We start from the raw sequence: 18,512 nt of genomic DNA, 5'->3' as shown, positions 1-18,512 counted from the left end.
GACTTAGAGATTCCAACAAAGTTTAGTGCATGAACTATTTAAATTGTTTTATGTTTTTCTGACAAGGGCATATTATGCATTGGTCTTGACTTGAGATGTTGCCTGAGTGCTAGGATTATAGGCATGTTTACACTACACCTGCTTTATTTGAATCATGATTTGAGGACACTTGGGTAGGGAGAGAAGGGGGGAATGGAAATCTGAATATTTTGTAGAATACACAGAACAACAGAATTATTGCTAACATTTTATGTGTTAATAGTTCTGTGAATGTGTATTTTAAAAGAACCCTTACTGGGCTGGGAGTGTAGCTCAGTTGGTAGAATGCCTGTCCAACATGTGTGAGGTCCTAGGTTCAATCCGCTGGCACCACATAAACTGGACACCATGGCACAAAACTGAAATTTTAGCACTTGCGAGGTAGCAGAAGGATCAGAAGTGTAGGGTCATCCTTGGCTATACAGTGAGTTCAAGATCAGCCTAGTATACAAGGGAAGGAAAGAAGGAAGGAATAAAGAGAGGGAGGGAGGGAAGGAGGGAAGAAGGAAGGAGAGGGGAAGGAAAAGAGAAGTGGAAAGAGGAATGAAGGGGAGTGGAGGGAAGAAGGAGGGAGAGCAGGGGAGGGAGAGGAGAAGAAAGAGCATGTTGATAAATTCTAAAGACTTTAGAGCAGTTGTTCTTAACCCTTAACACAGTCCCTCATGCTGTGGTTACTCCATCCATAAAATTGTTGTGTTGCTACCTCATAACTGGAATTTTGCTACTGCTTGAATCATAATATACATATCTGATACGCAGATGGTCTTAAGTGACCACTGTGAAAGGGTCAGCCCAGCCTCAGTCATGACCTGCAAGTTGAGAATTGCTGATTTGGAGGAATGATCAGTTCTGTAGGAGTGGGTATAAAACTTCCTGATAGGCAGCAACTAGCTTGAAGGCATTTAACTGGCAGAAATTATACCCACAGATACAAAGGAAGTAAGAAAGACAATCTGTGGATAGCAACACGTTAGGTTGTGTGCCACAAACCTGATTTTCTCCTTTATTCTGAACTCAAACCATGCAAAAAAGTCTCATCCTGACACCCCAATTTGTCAGAGCATTCACAGTATATACAAAAAAATTGCATTTTAAGTGTCTAAAGCCAAAGTTGGAGAGAATCTAAGAATAGAAACAATAGCAACAAGACTAACAGCCAGAACACCATTATAAGCAGAGCTCTTTAAAAGCGGATTGCAAGTCTGCCATCCCATTACTGTACCACTTCCTGATAATGACTTTATAGCAAAATGAGACTGGAGAAATACATTTCCATTTGGCTGCAGCAAATGGAAAATTAAATCTCATTTTATCCAAAATCATAAAAAGGGAGCTGTTGTAATATGCTACCTAATCCTTTTTGCCTGGCCTAAAATTAGCTAATTACAGCAACATGTGAGCAAATGGCAATGAAATATAACCTAATGAAAAAGCAAAAGGGACAGGGGCATCTATTTATTTTAAATGTGTCCGAGCTCTGCCAGAGGGCATTCCAGTCTGTATCCCCATCCTCAGAAAGAGCAACTCAGCTAACCTCACTTAGATATATTATCCTGTCTTTGGCCATCTTTTGAGTTGGACTCCAAGTTTATTGGACGACTTGAGGGAAGAGTGACATGAGTTCCACCTGCAAACAGGGCAGATTTCTTGCGCTCTGCTTTCTAGCCTCACACTTCTCTGGGACTGTTCAAAGGAACTGTTTGGGCACTCACCTCTAAGAGCTCACAGAACTCTGTTTCTGCATTAGGTTTGCTGAGAAAATTCTGAGTGTATTTGCATTCTATCAGTCCACAGTGAGTCAGGCTATTCCAAACCGGTTTTCTAACCAGAAAACTGAGAAGTTTGATGACACATTTAGGTAAACATGCTCACTGGATGAAGTTATTTGAGTTTTTATAGCTTTTAATCCTCTATGAGCTTTGAAATCCATACAGGTTTTTAGACTAGATTTAAGTTCATCTGAGTTAAATAACAGAAATTATATATAAACAAACTCTATTAAAAACTTCATGGATTCTGGAGAGTTAAGACTATTTAATAATATAAAGAGCAATTAATGTAAGTTGATCTGAAACTGAAGCCTTTAACTATTAACTAATCAGCCTTATTCCTAATTAAAATCTTGGCTCAGGATAGACTTCTTGCCCAGAGAACTAAAGCTTCTCATTCACTATGGCTGGATGACGACAGCTCTGGCTGACAATGATAAATGAACTCTGAGTCTGAAGGGTTCACTCCAGTGAAAGAACAGGAAAGGGGTTGCAGACCAAGGCTCTCATCACCTACTTTGCAGGCAACCTGAGAATTCAATAGGCAGTTGAATGCAAATGCAATAAAAATGTGGTAAAAGCACATGCCAAAGTTATCTAAATTAACTGACCTGATAGCAACTGTGAGTTACAAAAGCTAACTAAAACTTGCAATGTGGGGGACTTTTTAACCTATCAGATGAATGACAACATGGGCCAAGATGTAAAAAGATTCCTCTAACAGCCCACTGTTGGCAATATTATTACTTCTTTGTACAAAGAAGACTCTTCCAATATATCTACTGTGATATCTCTTGCCCTTGAGAATGTTTGCTTCACCTAAAAGAAACCTTGATCCAGGCTCGCATTTCTGCTCCAAACTTAGATATTTTATTATTTACTATTACCACCCTTGGGAGCAAATGCTTAAGAAATAATTAGGGAACAATTGACTGGTCCTAAACTTTTTGATACTGGCAACTTTCCCTGCCTCTACCCTACTTCCTGCCAACGGTTCCAATTCAGGCCTTCACAGTGTACACAATCCCATGCGTGTGCACATACACATGCACACACACTAATATAAACTAAGATTTATTTTATCGGTTTCAGCATCATAATGAAGCCTGGCTCAAAACACCTCTCTTCCTTCTGTGTCTGCTACTGAGTCAGGCGAGGGAGTAATTCCACGAGAAGATGCTCAGTATTTTCACATCCACAGCTTGAAGTCCCTGCTTCCAGGCACTTTAACCACCATCTTGTTCTGGAAATGCTGCTTTACAGCACTGGCTTCCTAAATTCCGCAGGTAAACAGTTCTCTGCAACGGTGTAGTGAAACAAGAAGCAGCTTGTAGAAAATAGAGGTGCAGAGTACCTCACAAAGGACTTTAACTAAGGACTCGGATACAGCTCAATTGGTAGCATGCTTGCTTTGCCCTAGGCGCCATGCCCAGCACTGCATGTAATTTATGTCTCTAATCTAAGCACTTAGGAAAGAGGAGGTAAGAAGACCAAAGGTTCACATGCATGTGACAGCTCTTGCCTGTACTCCTAGTACTCCTGAAGCTGAGGCAGGAGGTTCACTCATATTAACAACACAGTAAAATCTCATCTTGAGGGGGAAAAAAAAAAAGAAATAACGGGATTTATTTTTGTTTGTTATAGGGGCATTAGGTTCTATTTTGTATATTCTATATAAAAACCTTACAAAGAACTGAAAAAACTGGCTTTAACAGTTGAAAAGGCAACCGTTACAGTTAGCTGCAAACACTCCCAGGGTCTGAGATGAGTTACCTCATTTAGTCTTCACCATAACCCTCTGAATGGGTGCTATTATTGTATGCTTAGACATTTTGAAGACCATTAGTAACTTGCCCAAGGTCACACTGGAGCCACTGTGCAGGAAAGTAGGCCGAAGGTCTAATTCCTAAATCTAGGTAGATTTAACCCTTCTCTGCCGTGGTGCCCCAACCTAGTTGATCACCATTGTTTTCCAGGAGAGATACTGAGAAATGCAGATTTCTGGGCCAGTTCCTAAACATGATAAAGTAGGTTCCTGATTGTGGTGGTCAAAGGTGTCAGCACAGTGGCATTTCAAATATGGTTCACATGTTCTTTCAAGATGCCAAGGGAACACAAGGGAAGCCAGTTGTCAAATAGTTGTCTAAGTCAAATCATCTGCCTGGAATAGAAGCAGATTCTCTTGTTCCACACAAACCTCTTCTTTACTATGTAATAGTCAAGAAGGTCATGTTACTGTGGAGTCAAATGAGGACACGGTCATCTATGTCACCAGCTAGGATCAAGACACATGACTGCAGGAGCCAAGCTATGGAAGATGAACATGATACAATAGAGCAAATCTTCTGTGTGAGAAGTGTTGAGTCAGAATTATACTCAGACAGAAGGCATGGGAACCAATGTAGTCAGAGCTTAAATCCCTGGCCATGTTCATTGCAGGACCAGATATTAATATTCAATATAAATATTGAAAATTCAATTAGAAAAATCAATTTTTCAGCTTCTGAAAAATTCAAGTATGTAGTTCATTTGTCCATTTATTTCAAAATATTTACTGAGTGCCTTCCACATGCAATGTACTAGATCCACATTAGATCCTGAAAGGCAGGAAAGCATCTGGGTAATGGAAAATGATGTCATCATTGATTACAGAACCAGGAATGGCTCTGTGGAAAGGTAGAATATCAGCTGCTTCTTGAAAGACGGGCACAGTTCAAATAGACAGAAAACAAGAGCATGGGAAACAGAAAGCATTATAGGTAAGCCCAGTGGTATAAAGGAAGGAGATTAGGGCAAAAAGTGTGAGCAAACTCCGGAAACAGTGCAGAGTACACTTTGGCTTGAGTCTAGGTACGGTGGAAAAGCAGTCGAATCAATGGCTGCGATGCCACAGTGGTCAAAGAACAACAAGCTGCTGGGAGACTGAGACAGCAGCAGGCAGCTGGGATGCATTTCAGCAGCACAAAGGTAGTAATACAATGTAATGCGAGCAAAACAACAGATCAGAGTTGAAGGAATACTTACAGTATAAACTAACTGGTGCCTGTGAATTATTTTGTTGTTGTTAGGGTAAGAGAAATGATATTTACATGTTATGGTTGTTAGCTTGGTGTTTTTGTGGGACTCCGAATAGTGGGATTTGGGGTGTCCCTGATTCCTTTACCTACTCATGGGATTCTTTTCTCCTACCAGGTGGCCTCATTCAGCCATGATTTGAGGGTCTGTGCCTAGTCTTATTGCATCTTGTTATGCTGTGTTTGGTCCATATTCCTGGGAGGCCTGTTCATTTCTGAAGGGGAACAAGAGGAGTAGATCTGGGGATGAGGAGGTTGGAGGAAATATAGGGAGGGAAAACTGTAATCACAATGAATTATATTTGAAAGAATAAATAAAAAGAGAGAAATGATTTTAAGGTAGGGATATGGAAAATGAGGGGAAAGGGCAAAGTACACAAAAAGCATCTTGTCTTCAAGTTAGAGATTATCATCTCTCTCTTTACACCTCACTGATCTAACCCAAATTCACATAACAGCTTCGCAGAGTAGAAAAAGCTAGAAGCGTCTGGCTGAGGGTAGGAGGACACAAACAGTTGAAGTTTAAGTGTAACTAAGTCTGCTGTGATCTTAGTACATCTACAACTTTCTGTATCTCATCTCAAGTTTTATTACAATGTGCTTATTTAGTTTGGTGGAGGTAAGATTTGGGGATGGAGGATGAAGGCTACAGTGTAGTGTGTAATGGATCCAGGACAACTCATCTGTTCCCTCTTTCCACCACGTGGGGCCAAGGACTGAACTCATGTTACTAACTGACAGCAAACCTTGACTGAACTCTATTTCCAGCCCTGCATTTCAATTTTATATTCATAAATTTGAAAGATACTATTTCTTGAAATGGGCACAAAACTATCAATTATAAGATTAAAAATGGACTTCATCAAAATTAGTAAATTCTGTTTAATAAAATGCAAAACTAACAGGATAAAAGATAAACCAAAGATTGAGAGATGATATCTATTTGAAAATATCCAACTAACAAAGACTTAGAATATGTAAACAACATCATAAAACAATAACAATAATAACAAGACTGGTAACTCAATATGAAAAAGAAAAATATTTGAAGAGATGCCTTATGAAAGAGGATATTCAATAAGGTTGTGAAGAGTGAGCTCAACATTGTTAATTCTCAAGGAAATATACATCAATAGTAAAGCAAGGGTTGATGCTAATAGCTCCGCAATAGTAAGAGTACTTGCTTTGCATGAACAAAGCTCTAGGTCCCACTTGAGCACTGGAAAAAGAAAAACTGAACCCCATTCAAACCACCATAAAACAAAACAAAACCCAAGCCCTATTCATCCCTACCAGAAAGACTAAATCAAAAGGACACTATCATCTAGGTGTTGTGGCTCACACTATAATCCAAGCACTCAGGAGGCTCAGTTGCCAAGATTATCAGGCTAGCCTGGGCTAGTGAATTCTAGGTCAGCATGATCTTAAAGAATGAGACCCTGTCTCAAAAAAGACATTACTAAATGTTAAGAGGAAGTAGAACGGGCAGAACTTGCATACATTCCTAGAGACTGTAAATCCTATTTATAGACACATCATTCCATTACTATGAGTCCACCCATGCTCTATCCAAAACAGACAGAAATAATCTAAGGTAACAGAGGTCAAAATGGCGGTTACTTCCAAAAAGGGAAATAGATAGAAACTGGAAGGTGCAAAAAGGAAGAGGCTACACCACATATTCTAAAACTGGGGCAGAGAGAATAGCTGGACTCCACAGTCTGGAGTATTGCTGACATGGCTGGAAGATATGCAGGGGCTGATGAGCTTACTTTGGAGTGTTTGGTCGAGGAACCTGAGAGGCCTCCCAGAGTATGCGCACACAAGGGTGAGATAGAACATAGGCAAGCAAAGGCTAATGATAAACATTTGAGAGCTTGAGCAAAAACGGGAAAGCTTTAAGAGTATGGAGGAGGTCATGAAGTGGGTAGTGGGATAGAGAACAGATGAATGGGTTGTGCTGGTGGCAGGAGCCTATATTCAGAGTAGAAGAAACCAGAAAAGAATCTCTTAGACACAGAATTTAAAGAGGTCAGTGTCTATGAAGTTAGCAAAGAATATTTTATGAGAGCGTCTGAAGAGACCAGTGTTTAGGTGTTCGGAAAGAACTGCTCTATGAGACAGGCCAGCATCTTGGAAGCCAAAAGAAAAAAAATCTTAAGGATTCAGCTGGTAGTCAGCTGTGTAAAAGGCACAGAAAGGGCAGAGGATGTCAAAGAGAACCTGCTGGATGTGATAATGAAGTCACTCACCTACCACACTGCAGTGAACAATTTCATGTGGGTGGAAAGCGGTGAGCCCAGACTTCCTTCCAGAGGCCGGCGAGGATGTGGACATGATGGCCATGAATAGCACTGCTCTTTCAAGAGCTTGCCAGGGATTTGCAAAGGAAAACGGGGCTCGGTCACTCAGGGAAGCAGTGAAATTGGAGGGGAAGTGACAAGTGAGATTGAAGACGCTTAGACTGGGATGTGGGAACTAGACATTACAAGTAGAGCCAAGTCCTGGAGAAGACCAGTAGGTGGTCACTACAGTGAAGGGAAGCTGAGACAGGCATGGACCTGAGGGTGACTAAAAGTTAACAAATGATCACAAATGAAAATTTTAAATATCAAAGAAATTTGTGGCCTGGGCCTAGATTTGGAATAGGAAGAAGACAGCCAGCTAACAAAGATTAATATTTGGAAGGTTCTTCTATTTATATTAATGGAATATTAAAATCCCTATTTAAATATTGTCATTCAAATCCTCTAGTGCCTAAAATACTGTCTTGTAGAGAAAAAACAAAACCAAAAAAAAAACCAAAGCAAAAACAACAGAAAAAAACAAACAAACAAACAACAAACTTACTATGTATGTAAAACTAGCAAATATAGTTACAAATACTAGATTGGAAAACAATGTCTTTCTCTCCCCACTAAAAAGAAATCAATCTGGGCTGGAGAGATGGCTCAGTGGTTAAGAGCACCGCCTGCTCTTCCAAAGGTCCTGAGTTCAATTCCCAGCAACCACATGATGGCTCACAACCATCTATAATGAGATCTGGTGACCTCTTCTGGTCTGCAGGCAGAGTACTGAGAATACTGTATATATACATAATAAATAAATACATTTTTAAAAAGAAATCAATCTAAGATTAGGAACCAAAAGGGCCTTCCCTCTTTCTGTGCCGATATCGCACCCGCCAACATGGTGAACGTTTCTAAGACCCGCCGGACATTCTGCAAGAAATGTGGCAAACACCAACCCCACAAAGTGACCCAGTACAAGAAGGGCAAAGATTCTTTGTATGCCCAGGGAAAGCGGCGTTATGACAGGAAACAGAGTGGCTATGGTGAGCAGACTAAGCCTGTTTTCTGCAAAAAGGCGAAAACTACAAAGAAGATTGTGCTGAGACTGGAATGTGTGGAGCCCAACTGCAGATCTAAGAGGATGCTGGCTATTAAGAGATGCAAGCATTTTGAACTGGGTGGTGATAAGAAGAGAAAGGGCCAAGTGATCCAGTTCTAAGCTGACCTTGTTATGAAGACAATAAAATCATGAGCTTTCACTCAAAAAAAAAAAAAAAAAAAAAAAAAGATTAGGAACCAAAATACAAATGGTGAAAATAAAAAAGCAACCACATTCTAATGATGAAACAGTATGGTCTACTGCCCCCGCAGAACTTTGTTTACAGCGAGAATAAAAACCACGTACTTATCATTAAGAGCGATAATAACAAAAACATTTGCCACTCTCTGCTGCCAGGAATATAAGTGCTGGTCTGAAAGCTGGGCAACTCAAAGCAGGTAAGCAAATTAAGGCCCAGTTAGATTTTGAAATAAGAGTATTTGCTTAGGAAAACAAGATGCATATCTCAAGTTACTTTTCCTGCCCAAGGATGTTGCTTAATTCAATTAGCTTGGGCTTGTTTTCTATTACTTAAGGCCATATTTTTCTATTACTAAATGAAGATTTATTCATTTGTAACAAATTAGTACAAGTAAATAAAGCACCAGGGATCTTAACTTCATCTTTCTTTCAAGTGTTTGTACAGTATTTTTGTATGAAACATCCTATTTTTGTTGTTGTTTTTGTTTGTTTTTCAAGCAAGAATTCCCTTTGTGGGGTCTAGTCACTACTCCAAAATACCCAGGGTCTTCCATCATGGATCTACAAAGGATGTTTTACACAGGAACCTATGAAGATGCCTGAAATTATACACTCAGTCATCATCCAATTACAATTCTTCTAAACTTTATTTTTTAGCCTACCAAACCAATGTGACTAATACTTTAAAACTGCGCAAACCTGTTCAGATTTACATTTGCATGTGTGCACAGAGAGAAAGAGAGGAGAGGTGGGAGGGAGGAGGCAGCTTACAATTTAAATTTTTTTCACAATAACCATATGTAATAGGTATATTTATTAGCAAAGTTTTCTGGATAGAGAAACTAATGCCTGAGAAAATGCATAAGCTGCTTAGGGAATCAGCTAAAGACGGGCAGGGAGGAGAACTGAACCCGGCAGTGTGGGTGGTCATTTGTTTATGACCCCGATCATAACATGATAAGGGTCTGTGAGTAAAAGTACTTCCTTAATAGATGAGGAAACACAAAGAACTATACAACTAGTAGCCATCCAATTCTAGACTTTGCTTCTCCTACCACAATGCTTATAATCTGAAGAGATTTTAAGCATACCCATTTCCATCTCCAGGTGTTCCAACGCTTAAACTATCTCCACATGGGAATCACCCTGTTTCATTTTGCTTACACGTGTGAAAACTCCAAACTCTGTTAAAACTTTTGTAAGAAAGTGACCTATTGTGTTGCATTTAGTGTGACTCTCTTCCAGACAAGAACTTTGTTGACTTGTTAACCCTTTCAGTTATCCAGTCTCTTGCTGACAAAGGAATGGAGTCCAACATTTCTCCCCTGCATCAAAATGAGTTTTGGGGTATATTTCATGTGACTACCTTCCACACTATTCTCCATCTGAGAATAGCTGACAAGTACATACACTTATGTATCAGGACAGCTTCATAAGGAATGGAAACCTAACAACATTCCACAGGATTACCTAAAGCTTATCTCATTTTCACGACTGTTCCCATGTCCTCTTGTTGAACTGATTCTTCTAAAAAAAAGGAAAAATGAGCAATTGAGTATGCATTCTATTCAATTCAACAGCTATCTACAGAGTTTCTACTTTTTCTCACATGATGAGTATGGTATAAACTGTGCCGAGGATAATGAGACCAAGTTTAGGAACATTCAAAGAACATGCTGCTGCGCAGTACTAAAAAGTCTTGGGACTTGGAAAAGAGTCATGTATACTGATGAATATATCTTTAAAATGTTTAATAAGCAGGAAGGTGGTGACACACGTCTTCAATCCCAGCACTTGGAAAGCAGAGGCAGGCGGGTCTCTGAGTTCGAGGTTGAGGACAGTCTGGTTTACAGAGTAAGTTCCAGGACAGCCAGCATTACACAGAGAAACCCTGTCATGAAAAAACAAGGAGAGCGAAAGGTCTCTTATAGAACTAGTGTAGTGCTGGCAGGCATGCTTAGAAAATTAGTGAAAAGTCACTTTGGTATTATATCAGCAACACCTTCTGTATACCTGTGCAACATCATACCGACCTCCACTATGAACATTTGTGCTGCTCCTTACACAGAAACAAATCCAAATCGCGTGTGTACGTGTGTTAAAGTGTGTGCTTGCGCTTGTTCTTATCCTTGCTGGAATCTGTGCTATTTATCAACAAGATAATGCAAAGAAAATTCAATAGGCACATCCTGTCCAGAGGTTAACAAAGGAAAACTCAAAAAAAAAAAAGCAGTTCCATAAATTGTTTCTACGAAGAACCTGAGATATTGTTGATTACTTCAGAACCCTGCACTGCTGCCGTCCGCTCTTTATAGTGTCTTATTATTGTCTGCTCAAATCACAGGTCCTGATGTACAGCGAGATTTCCCTATGAGCATCTGGCTAATAGCCAAGCAAAAATACATAATTTAAAACACTCAATCAGGTTCATTCTGAGGCATTTTGCTCTGTGTTTAATAGCTTCTCCAGGGACAGGAAATCACAAAGGCACATTGTTTTGACCTGAGCTGAAATGAGTCATTGCTTGTCACCACATTTTTGAGGATTTGGCATTAGTCTTCTGAGAAAGAGAACCTAAACATTTGAAATAAATACCGATTTTCCTAAACAATTTAGTAAAATCGGGCTACTCTTTTCACCGAAGCAGCAAAATGTAGCCCCAAAGGAAAACACTATCTTTCTCTAACTAGGAGCCGTTTTGTTTTTCTCAATACCAACTTTTGGAAAAATTTTAATAATCATTTGACGCACAGTCCCTAAAGCAATGCTGCAGTTTCCTGGAGTGTTTATGTTTTACAAGATGTTACTAGACAGTATATAGTCAAACCTTTGGTAAATCTTAACCCTCTGGACCAGCGGTTTTAAAACTTCTCTGTATACTAGAACCACCAGAGAAGTCCCATGTACAGCAACCAAGGGAGAATCTTGAGACTTAATCATTAGTACTAATGACAGTTCTCTATGTAATTCTATCACAGAGCGAAGTCTGTGTTGGTGTTTTAGACTTTACGTATGGAAGCACAAAGATAGGTGAGTTGGGCAAGAATGGCGCTTTATGAAAGTCTGAGGGTTTGACTAAGTAAGCTCTTTGAAAATGACATTTTCATGTTCAGGGATAAATTAATAGTTAAAAGCCAAATTCCAGGGTATGAACCTGGTGATTGGTTGTTTATGAGTACTCGGAAACTTGATTTCTTAAAGTCTCTTAACTGATTAAATGAGAATAATAAAAGTACTTTTCAGGATTGCTATACTCAAAGAATTAATCTACATGAATATAAAGGGTTAAGAATAGTGTTTTACACACAATAAGACCAGGTATGTTACTTGCTAACATCCTCCTCATCACCATCTTTATTATTCATACCTTACTAAAATGAGTTGAATGTACTGTCCTAAACTAAAGACACTTGAAATGTCTTGATTTCTAGAATTTTAAGACATTTACAACATATTTAACCTATTCATTCTATACATACTTACTGAGCACTTATACATGCGTGAAACATCATCATATACGTGTTGCCTAATTTTTGTAAAAAAAAAAAAAAGAGCGTTCCTGTGCTTTCCTACTTGTTTCAGTCTAAAATTCTAGTAAGTTGATTCCGACTTTGCAATACAGAGTTTCCTAGCTCCAGCACAACTGGAACACCACCGACAACAGCTGAGGAAGAGACTCACGATAACCAGCTAGTTGAACATGTACCCTACTCATGCATTTGTGCAAGCAGCTACGTGCTATATACCTCACTAAATTAATCCAATGGGTTTTTCTGTAAGGAAAGTACTCCCCAGGGGCCTTAGTTTACGAATGGCAGATTGGAAATACAGAGAGATTATACAACTGGCATGCAGAGAACTTAAGATGTCTCTGCCCACAATCTGAGTAGTCAGCTTGGTTTCTGGGAGGTGGACTGTAGTGGACTCACAATCAAGAGCGGGAGAGAGTCTAAATCCCTGTCCTCAAGTTATATTTCATGGAGGAATCCTCATGCTTTGACTTAAAAAAAAGTCAGTAGACGAATACAAGAGAAGTGAGGGAAATTCTAGAGAAAATGACAATAATCACAGCTACTAGTCAGATTTTACAAACACAAAATCTGTACATGCAATAGCTTTTGATCATTTTAATTGTGTAATCAATTTAATTCATGGAAAACTCTGCAAAAGTTTTAGGGGGACTATTTCCAATGATTTTAAAAGGCGCAACTTTTACTTTTAAGTCTAGTGCATTAATAACGCTTATTAAGATAAAAGTATGTGTTACAAAATGACCAAAACACCCTTCCCATATAATCATGTGATACAGGAAATCAAACATGAGCTTTTGAAACTATAACCAAATGTTCTGTTTAAAATAAAGTTGATGTAAATAAATATTAACAAACATCAGACATTATTTTCTTTTAAAAGATATTTTTAGATGAAATGAAAAGACTTCTCAGTTTCAGCCTCTAAAGAAATGAACACATAAAAATCCCTATCAAATATAATCAAAAGCATATTCACTATAGTTGTCGTGAAAAAAGGAGTACATACCTTTTTTTAGTATGTAGGCTCAGGCCTTCTTAGTTGGCATAAAATTGGAAAAGAAATCTGATTTGCATTAGTGTTAATAATTATTAAATTTCTATGAGAACTTTAGGCTCAGTGTTCATGAACAGTGTCTTTTCACTTCATTTTCTATGAATGTTCCTCGTGGTGTGTGCTTGCATGTGGAGGCTGGAAGTTAAGTGTCTTCCTCAATCACTGTCTATCTTCTTTTACAAGACAGGGTCCCTCACTGAACCCAAAGCCCACTGAGCTCCAGGGATCTGCCTGTCCCCATCCCACCAGATAGAGTTAGACACACACTGCTTGGCCCAGCTAGGCATCCAAACACGGCTCATCATGTTTACATTTGTCATCTCCCCATTCCTTTCTGAAATTCTTATATGACCATCCAAGTCACTTGAAAACAAAACAAATATAGTATGATTTTAATTAGTCATGGTGATCAAAAGCACAAATAGCTGAATTTATGCTTGAGTACTAGACATTCATGAGTATTTGTTCAACTTTTACGCACGATAGAAGGTCCTCTGTAATGAGGTCTCTTAGCAGAGATCTCTAAAACTCTAATAACCCACTTTGGGGTTGGGGAAGTAGTATGACAAAGAAATGAGAAGCTAAAAAACCCAGTTCAGAATCTGGGAGTCTTAAAACAGTCTTTTGCTTTCACTGTGCAAAATTTTCCCTAAACTACACTAAGTTACACATCAATATGCCCCAAGAAATTATTCCCTTTTTTTTTTTTTTGGCAACAGTATCAAGCTTCAGAAAATACAGACTACTCAGTTCTAAAAAAGAAATAGAACAGATAATTCAAATTTTGATGTCAGGTAAATATAAATTCATTTCAATATATAAAGCTAAACTGTAAGTTGTTGGTTGTTTTGTTCTGGATTATATTTATTTATGGCTATGTACTACTAAATGTAGTCATTACCAGAACCAAAGAACAGCCCAGGTAGGATGGTTTCGACCTGAGCCAGATGGTTTTTAGTGCAGCTGTCAACTCTGCTGTGACCGCAGGAAAGCTAAACAAGGGGGTGCGACTCTCTTCTTCATTTTTGGACCTTAAATTGGTATTTTATATAATGGTCACATAAAAAGAATAGACAGCTTTACTGAGAGGTTGTCCAGCCACGTGATTAAAGGCCCATTTGGATTAATGTATAAGACAGTGAACAATGTTATCTCCTTATTCTTTACTGAAAGTCGCAGGCTAGTCCGTATATTATATATATGCTTTTAGATAATTTAGAATGTCATGTCTCCACCCAGGGCCAGGACCTAGATCCCATTTTTCTGACTGTTAACCAAGTTTTTCAGTTTCAGTTCCTGTTCCACAGGCTGCTGATTAGGAGGGGTAAGGGTCCATCATCAATGAACCTTAAATCCACTAATACTGGAAGGACTAGTTACCCACCAATTTCATGCATCATTAAATAACCTTTTGATTTTTTCTACCTTAGTGTCTCTCTCTCTCTCTCTCTCTCTCTCTCTCTCTCTCTCTCTCTCTCTCTGTCTGTGTGTGTGTGTGTGTGTGTGTGTGTGTGTGTGTGTGTGTGTGTAGCTTGTGGCCACACTAAGTTGTCAGTAGGCTGGCTACAGAACTGAGTCCTGACTTCTGGAATGTGTGACAACAAAGAAAACATCCCTGACTGGGTTCTATCCTTTGGGGACTTTTTACTCAAGGACTCTGTATGATGCTTAAGGTTTAAAGTGACTGCCATTCATGAAGTTGAAGGAACTACCTCCACTCCAACTAGAAAATACACATTTCATACACAGAAATGCTATACTAATGTGGTCTTTTAAAAGGAAAACAGAACCTCTGCGAAAAGCATAGCAATTAGGTGGCTAACATCAGGGCAACAAATTTTTCATGGCCTTCCTGTTGCCATGTGCCTGCCATCTTCCTCTATACTTTCCATTCGCTGTTTCAAACATATGTTGCCACTTATTGCCAGGAAAGGAATCTCTGACCTACTCTTTATGTATGATGAAATGGCAGACGGAACGGAGCCACAGACAGCACCATTAGCAGTTATTCACACTTCTGTTTTCTCTTAACTTCCCTTCCTCTAAAGTTTATTCCTCATATGCTAGGAGGGATGTGTAATCATAAAAACATCCGTGACTCATGCTTTAGAATATGGAACCACAGCAACTCCATGAAAAGGCAAATGGCTCCTCCTGCCAGAAGGCAGTAAGCCTTCTACAAAAGGACCATATCTAAACTCAGAACTTGACTAAAGTAGGTGAAGGGACTTTTGTCCCTTCCTCATTTGTTCACCAGCCTCATTTTCTTTTCTAGTGATCACTGCAAGAGTTTACCTAACGTTAACTCAGTCTTAAGGAAGCACCTATTTCATGGGCTCAGGCTGCAGAAGGAAAGAAAATATGAAAAAAAATATGACAGTGGTTAGGTAAAAGGAAGGGTTTTCCACTAAAGAAGAATGGATTTAAGGAGACAAAATATGCAAATCTAGTACTGCATCTAAAGTACTAAGAAATAAATATTAATTGTATTATTTTGACTTACTGAAACCAGTATGAGACAGGAAACGACTTTGCTATGTTGTCATATAACAGCAACAACAAACCTTAAATGATAATCAGCAGAAACTACCTGTAATTTGCACTGACAGAAAAGACTGTCAGTCAAAACATTAGGCCTTGTTCATTAGCAAAAATCAAATACAGTGCCTCAAGAGTCCACAGATAGTACAATGCAAAGTAAAGGGATATTGCACCAAACAAACAAAATAGTCCTGCCGATTGACAAGCACGGAGCCTGTATCATCCCTTAATGGAGGGCACCTGCAGCTTTTCCAATATGAGCATTGGGGACTGCTAGTTGTTGCAAAGATTTGATGCTTTTGCCTGGGGTAGCAAAAATGAAGATACACCATGTTGGCCATGAAAAATATTTACACATACATTCTCTGGGTTATGAACACCTGATTTGTGAATGTTCTTTCTATATAAAAAACCCACTCAAAGTCCACTCAAAGATGACAGCTGGAGAGCAAGATTACTTCCAGAGCTACTTAATTTTAAGCAGGCCTAGCTGGCCTGGGGCTGCCATGGAAATAATAGGGAGGTATTCACCTGGAATCCAAAGTGGGGATGTAGAACACAGTCGCTAATAAATATCATATTTTATACAGCATGTGGGCTCTCAGCTGGTCTACAAAAAGTTAGTTGACCCAATATAGCTTAAAACCTATACATTTTCAAGCACATTGTTCTCCAGTGCATGTTGCACATATAAATCTCTTGAACTGTGCTATTACTATGCTGCAAAATCACCATACTATCAGTTACCTAAGCACAGGGTTTCCGTTTCAATGTGGGGTTAGTATGCCTTCTTCTACTAGAGTGAGAAACAACTCCATTGAAAACAATGCTGCTTTCATGGAGTAATATCTTAAAAATGAACCTTTCAGATGGTCTTTTTGCAAAACTGGGAATTTCCTAAGTTTGGAGGATTACTTACTTCCCTGCTTGCTATAAAACAGCAAACTGCCCGAAAATCTAAAGGGAAACTAAGTTCAGTATTGCTGTTACGTTTCTTCCATGAGAAAAAGAGAGGGGGAAAACCCCTGACCTTTCAGAACATTAAATGATAAGAAAAAGGAAAAAAGGAAGTAGCAATCATAACTGGACAGGAGGGAAGCGCACACCAGGTCACAGTAACTCTTTTGTCCACATCTGACAGCAGCATGAGTGCTCATGCGCATCCAGACAGACGGCGCACTCTGTGGAGCACAGTGCCACTTTCTTGTGCACTTTTCCAGATTCTTCCTCTGCACCAACAATACATCAAATGATTTACATGCAGGGAGTAACTGGATTAGTATGAACCCAATCTATTTTGTTTAGGCAACTTCCAGTTGTAAGACTCTTAAATTAGGCATCTGTCTTAATTTCTAGCAGATAGCAAAAGAAAGTAGGTTATAACAGTAGGTAAATAGTGTAGTAGGGATGGGCAGAACCCAGTTTGCTAATGCCTGCTAGCTACATGCTGGCTCTAGGATAACTGGCTTTTCTTCACCCAAAATTGATCTCCACTGAACATGCTTAAAAAGAATGCCTCGCTTCCATACGAGGAAAATTGTAGAACAGTTAATAGAAACCGCTCTGAACTCAGCAAAGAAGGGATTGAACTTGTTTCTACCTTCACAGTGTCATGGTGAGCAGTAAAATGTATAGATTTTAGAAAGAGGATTCTACTAAATAGAAATCATCCTCAATCACCATAGAACTACTTCTATATGAAAAAAAAAATCAACTATAGACAAAAAGTGGTTGTGGAGATGAAAGCAAATGGAAACCTTTTTGTGAAGACATGTACAATAGAAGAATTAGCTATATGCTTTTTATCAAACAAACAACTTTTGATTGTTTGTTTTTTCAAGATAGGGTTTCTCTATACATCCCTGGCTGAACTCACTATAGATCAAGCTGGCCTTGAACTCAGAGATCCATCTACCTCTGCCTCCAGAGTACTAGGATTAAAGGCATGTGCCACCACAGGATTAAACAACATAATTCTCAGTGATCTACTATGATTAGGTAAAATTTAGTTAGTTTTAGATCTCAGAAAAAATACTTGAAATTCTATATAAAGTGAGCAATGCTTTTCAGCTGACGGTTAAACAATGTCCAGATGCTAAATTTGACACTGGAGATGTTAGGCACATTCACTGAACACAAATGAGGAATGTCCAAAAAGTCTCAGTGTCCAGGACTCCTCAAAGGAACAGACATGGAGCATCCTTGGCTCTTCACCCAAGCAAGGCGCTGATACTTGTCTCTATGAGTCATAATCCCATCATCTCTAATTTAGCTCTCTTTGTGGTCAGCATCAACAGGGTCTCCAAACTGTTTACAAGAAAAATGACAAAGCAATATAACACTTTGAGCTTATGCAAAAGAGAATTTAGAATGACTCTAGGCCTACAGAACTCATACAAACATGGCCATTACGCAGTCAGGTTGAGGATAAAATATGACTGACCTATAGATCAGTCACGTTACTCTCCTATCTTCTGGCAGTTCTAGATAATATGAGATAAAGGTAGCTTCTTGACTATGGTGATAACAAGAAATGGATACTTTTTTATTGGATGAGATTCTTGGGATTGCAGAGGAAATTTCAGCATCAGTGAAACAATAAGACCATCAAGAGGGTAGGCCAGAGTCATAAGGACAAGAGAACCCGAGGCAGCATGCCAAGCCTGGAGCCTGAGTTCATTTCCTTTCTCCCAGATTTATTTACTTTTTTTTTTTTTTTGGTGTGTGTGTGCGTAGTGGTGGGGTGGGGCATGATAGACTGTGATATATTTCATCATTGTTTAAGCTACTAGGAGCCCAGTTAATCTGTTGTGACTTGAGGCATATTTGCCTCTGCCATTTGTTAGGATACTTACATTCTGGACCACTTAAGAATCCGGTAAACTATTTTTAGGCTAGGATGCAGTAGAGG

The 18,512-nt window shown here is 39.0% G+C and overlaps 1 protein-coding gene across 1 annotated transcript; it reads left to right on the top strand.

Annotated features, from left to right (window-relative positions):
* The first annotated feature begins 7,961 nt into the window (after window positions 1–7,961).
* Window positions 7,962–8,905, top strand: LOC126505685 (60S ribosomal protein L36a-like). Its single transcript, XM_050148911.1, has one exon. The coding sequence runs from the start codon at window positions 8,072–8,074 to the stop codon at window positions 8,390–8,392; it is 321 nt and encodes a 106-aa protein (XP_050004868.1). The 5' UTR covers window positions 7,962–8,071; the 3' UTR covers window positions 8,393–8,905.
* Window positions 8,906–18,512: the final 9,607 nt, after the last annotated feature.

Source organism: Alexandromys fortis, unplaced genomic scaffold (genome assembly GCF_014885135.2).
Source record: "Alexandromys fortis isolate MF-2015 unplaced genomic scaffold, M_Fortis_MF-2015_v1.1 scaffold_4, whole genome shotgun sequence".
In the NCBI taxonomy this organism is placed as follows: Eukaryota; Metazoa; Chordata; class Mammalia; order Rodentia; family Cricetidae; genus Alexandromys; species Alexandromys fortis.
Note: the sequence above shows the minus strand (reverse complement) of the source record. Positions and strands in the feature narration are given on the sequence as shown.

Bases quoted from the DNA above. Each gene is read 5' to 3' on its own strand.
- LOC126505685 (XM_050148911.1), top strand. From the start codon at position 8,072: ATGGTGAACGTTTCTAAGACCCGCCGGACATTCTGCAAGAAATGTGGC.